Raw genomic sequence first — 5,117 nt, 5'->3', positions numbered from 1 at the left:
TGTGAGTACTTGTCATATGGACAGCTAAGATCTGTTTTATGTTTTAATATACATGTACATTACTGAACCAGAAATAAATCTGTCAAAGGAGAGATTCAACTGGTTTTCATCCTCAAGTCAGTCTCTTTTGACCGTATTCACGCGCATTTACTGAATTTTCAACAAGCGTACTGAACAGCAATTAATTGAATGATATATATTGCTTACCAAAGAAGTTGAATTAACAAGAATATACGAGCGTTCCATAATCAATATTGCACTAGATTCGTGCACATGTTTTGATCTTTTGTTGAAAAACATATAATACATGTAAAAGATACGCGAACAATGCAAGTATTTCGTAATGTGTTTACTTTCCCTGCAGAGTAGTGGATGTAAATGTACTACGCGCAATAAGTCATAGCTATTGTGCTTGTTCAATTTTCGACAATCAACAACAAATACACTCTTGATACGAATAACACATTTATTACGAATAATTCAGTTCGTAGTTTCGCAGCCAAATGTTGTGAATAGCGGCCCCTATGGCTAGCCATAGCAGATAGATCAGGATGTCGTGCAGGTTTCTTTTCTGAGGCACATAAGTCGTCTTCAGATTTTCATTGAAGCCATTGGTAAGAAAATACTGTCGGCTTTGCGCCTCGTTGTCGCGCAAAATATTGTGGAGTTCACCGACGGTCAGGACACCGAGGCCCTGAGTAAGTTCAAGGTCGTGACCTTTTGAGTCAAAGGTTTCCATGTTGTGTTTGATGCTGCTTTGAAAACGTGTTCCAAGATCGGGAGCGGACACAGACGAAACCAGTCGTCGACGCGACGGTGAATGTGCGCTAGTGGACGCACATGGTCTTGCTACAAAACTAACACTTGGAGCGTATTTTCCGCTAGCAGGCGGGAGGCTCAAAGGTAATAGCTCCATACTGGGTGACCTAGAAGGGTAACTACAGTCACTGCTTGCGGTTTGCATATGGATGTCGCTTTCAGCCATACTTGTTAGCGAGTAAGAGGACGCGGAACCACTACTGATGACCTCAGTGGACACAGATTCTCGAGCAGCTGTGGCTGCGATGCTAAAAGAGTAGCTTCCGTTGTCTGACGCGTTGTCCTCTGATGAGCTCGATGAGGCTAGGGTGGAAGTGTGGTTCAGACGCTCCACGACCATGCCGTCACTTACAGTGCCCTGCTGCGTTTCACCTTTTGCTACTGACGTATGTGGATGTTTCTGATCAGATACCGCCTGCCTGTACATTTGCATGCGAGACGTTGGCGTCGCTTCACCAGCGGCGGTCGCATGACCAAGTCGGCAGGATGGACTTGGGGGCGGACGTGGGCGCGGACGGGCGGGAAGTGAAGCGCTATCTAAAAAACGCTTTGGTGCACAGACAGATGGGAAATAAACTGGGTGACCAATATCTGAAATAAATAAAACACTTGTGTGTGAATTAAAGAACAATATTAATAATTATGACAAACATATAAAAAAATGAGCAACAATATTTATTGTTTAATAATGGTTCAATTAATGAATATCTGACTTTAAAAGATATCTCTGAACAAGAAAATATTGTATGCATTATTTGATTTACAGCAACTTAGAGGGTCAAGTGTCTGCTGTGCGTTATGAACTTGTAGCCTTCAGTCGCGTACCTTCTTTGAACGTTCCCCCGGGTATGTTGAACTTGTTCCGTATCTCCAGCGCCCGCAGGCCCACCTCCACGCGCCGGGGTTCGATGGACTCGATCCCGAATATGAAGGACGTGGAGCGATGGAACTCTACCCACCGATACTCGAACACGAAGTTGGTTGGGACCCTGGTGTGCAGACAACATTGTCAGATTGTATACATGCGATTTCAATACTGTGTAAGAGGTCACACAAGAATGGTTGATCTGGTTTGGCTCGCCAACTTCACTCTGACCTTTATGTTTTGTTGTTGTTGTTTAACGGACCGTTGATTTTTGCGAGCTTTACTAAAACGTGAAGGTTCTAAGATTCAGACGACAATTGAAGAGTCTGCATAAATTACTTGAGTATGTCACAGACGACATTCTTAGAATTCGTTTAGTTCCAATGAGGTTCAGACGACACTATTAGATTGAGATTGTATTACATCTTTCTCTAACAATATCTTCTGGACCAGCGTGTGCAGACGACACTGCCACATTGCATTAATTCAATATCGTGAGCGCGACACAACAAAAATCAGATAGTGTAGTGTCCATATGGAGCAGAAGACAGTAAAAGATATTGAATTTCCAATATGGTGCAGACGACATTATCAAATTGTGTGAGTTCGATATGCTGCAATACCATACATGTATTTTAAAACGTTTTAATAAGTAACAAAGGAGATGTACTTTCAAATATTGCGTATAACATTAAACTGTATGATGTTGACGAGACTATAAAATATTGGATTCAGTAGTTTCAATATGATGAAGACGACTTTCTTACACATTTCAAGCTTAATTCGGTATGGAAGACATTCATAAGATTTTCGTTCACAGATTGTAAGCAATAATTGTAAAATTGTTATAATTTTAATCTCTTTTTGTAGAAGATACAGTGCAGAGATATATGGAGTAGTTGCACGCAAAGATTGATCGAAAATATATTATCCAATACACATTTTGAGTCTCCCAATGCACAGACATGCATGTATAATTTATAACTACATTATTATTATTATTATTATTATTCTGTTCGTGTGACATAAACACATAACTGGTCTGATCAAGCATTCTATGTTAACCTTGCACGGTTACAGTCATGAATCACACAATTAGTGTTAATAACTCGACCAGAATATAAACTTATATAACAACTTCAAGTATAGGACGTTGACATAGCCACCATAAGTAGCGTCGTTTGAATCCCACAAAAGGGACGTTGGCAAAATGACGTTGCAATTCAGGAAATTACCCAACGCGACTTGTGTTGTTGTTTTTTTTTCTCACACAATTATTTGTATAACATTTAATTCAATTACTGCGACAAATAGCGGGTATTAAAAGACAAAATTAAGGAAATAAATAGGTGACATACAAACTAAGAACCATTGAAAAGAGTTTTCTGAAATCGAAGGACTGTTTGGATCTTAACAACTGTGTTGGAGAGATGTTGTGTTTATTTCTTTAATCCAGTATATTTATTTAAACTCATTGGACAAATTAAACCGTAAGCGATTGAGGAAATATATTGAACTAATATTGTGTAAAACGAAAGAAATTGTCAAACAGGTGAAACGCTTAATAAAAATATTCGCACCATGTCTCCACGACCCACGTCTGTGCGCTCGTCTGGTGGCCAATGCGAGCCTTCTGTGGATCACCGTCGCCTAGGAAGTGGCAGTTTCCGACCACGCCCATCCGATAGCGCTGCTGCCCATTTGTTACCTTGCAGGGCGTCTTCAGCTTCAAAACCACGCTTGGGTGCGCTTGACCGGGCATCTGTGGCGGAAGTACAGATATTTTAGACGAGACCTGTGACTCCCAATGCTACACGAAATTGTTTGTTTCCACTAATCTGACTGATCCTAAGTTTTGATGCCAGTTCTTCATTGTTGAGGTTTTCAATGTTGAGTTTTCTGTCATTTTTGCTTTATTCGATCATATTAACAAAATTAAATCACACATATATATAATTTTATGTAAGAATGAGCTTTTTACACATTTTAAAGAATTATACTCTGAATAAAATTACGTAGAAGTTAGAGGATGAAAATAAGCAGAAAGTTGAATCCAAAACAAAATTAATGTAGATTGTTAATGTTTGTGCCCTGGGACTCTCCCTTAAAAGCACCGAAGTTGCCTTATTCGAGTACGCAGGTCGTGTTCCAGCAATTGATCTTCAGACTCATCGACAGTCTTGACTATTGCCAGTGGCCCATAACAGTTACATGCATACAGGTTAACGATTATAATGGTTTTACGCGATAGCTTAAAGATTTTGCATTTTAAATTATCGAAGTAAGTAAATAATAAGTGCCTACTTTTTGGTTGTATCGTTTTAGGTTTGTCAAGGTATGATAACCCGATTACTTTTGAAAATAAGCGTTGTGTTTTTAATGCTTTTTACCGAGTCCTTTATCAGAAGCAATGTACCCTATTTGAGAATTTAACACGTGTGTATGGTTAAAAGACTGTCAATTTATTTAACCGTATTTGAAGATGTAAATGAAAAAACCAATTAACGAAATAATAATTTCCATCCTTTATATGATTTAAAAAATGTACAGTTCAGCTACAGCATATTGAATGCTTATCAACAATGGTCAATAATATCTGAAGGTCATTGGTATAATGTCATATTGTCTCTCAATTTTCGGACACTATATATTTGGGGCGTATTTTTGTATATAAATTTTCGGACACAATTTAATGAATTATTTTTTAGTTTCCAAACACTTTGATTAATTACGGTAATAAATAAAACAAAATATTTTCGATTGCAACGTATATTTTTTGTTATACGCATAAGCCCTGTTTTCCATTTGAATCCTTTATATGAAGTCCGTCGTTTACGAAAATCGATGACTTATTTTCAATAGATGACCTAACTAGGATTTCTAAAGACAGAAATAAAACAGCAAAGAGATGTACCTCTCATACAATATCCATTCTCTTTAACGATACGTTACACAAACACTTGCAGCAGCAAATCCGTCATGTACTGGAAACCAAAGGCAACAACGCGAAATGACGTTCTTACACGTTTTTCAATTATGACGTCATGGACGTTAATACTAAACGCTCGAAAACAGGATTGTGTTTCTGTATTCCATCACTGATTAAAAAGTTTTTATAAACTACTTCATTACATTTTGTCTTTGTTTTTGTTTATTACATTATGTGATTGCCCACGTGCCTTTGAATGTGTTGCTACTGAATGTAAGTAGTTATTTACGGACTCGTTGATCTTTCTGTGCATTTCTTGGGTTATTATAATTCAGGGAATCAGTAAGAAATTAGACGTTCTATCACATTTTTTTAAGAGGGAGACAACTCTGACTGGTGCACGATAATTTCGGGGATGTATACTTACTGGAAACTGCAATATTGGTTTGTCTGATAGTTCAATCCCCAAAGAAAAATAGTCGTTTAGAATAATAAATATATAAA

At 37.9% G+C, this 5,117-nt stretch overlaps 1 protein-coding gene across 1 annotated transcript; it reads right to left on the bottom strand.

The window, feature by feature from the left end:
* Nucleotides 1-448: 448 nt before the first annotated feature.
* Nucleotides 449-4,723, bottom strand: LOC127871841 (uncharacterized). The gene is made up of 4 exons (XM_052415088.1): nt 4,599-4,723; nt 3,265-3,446; nt 1,645-1,808; nt 449-1,410 (listed from the first exon to the last, which is right to left on the bottom strand). Exons 2-4 carry the CDS (start codon nt 3,444-3,446, stop codon nt 470-472), a joined length of 1,287 nt encoding a protein of 428 aa, XP_052271048.1. The 5' UTR covers nt 4,599-4,723; the 3' UTR covers nt 449-469.
* Between the last annotated feature and the right edge of the window lie 394 nt (nt 4,724-5,117).

The sequence above is a fragment of the Dreissena polymorpha genome, chromosome 3, assembly GCF_020536995.1.
Source record: "Dreissena polymorpha isolate Duluth1 chromosome 3, UMN_Dpol_1.0, whole genome shotgun sequence".
NCBI lineage: Eukaryota > Metazoa > Mollusca > Bivalvia > Myida > Dreissenidae > Dreissena > Dreissena polymorpha.
Note: the sequence above shows the minus strand (reverse complement) of the source record. Positions and strands in the feature narration are given on the sequence as shown.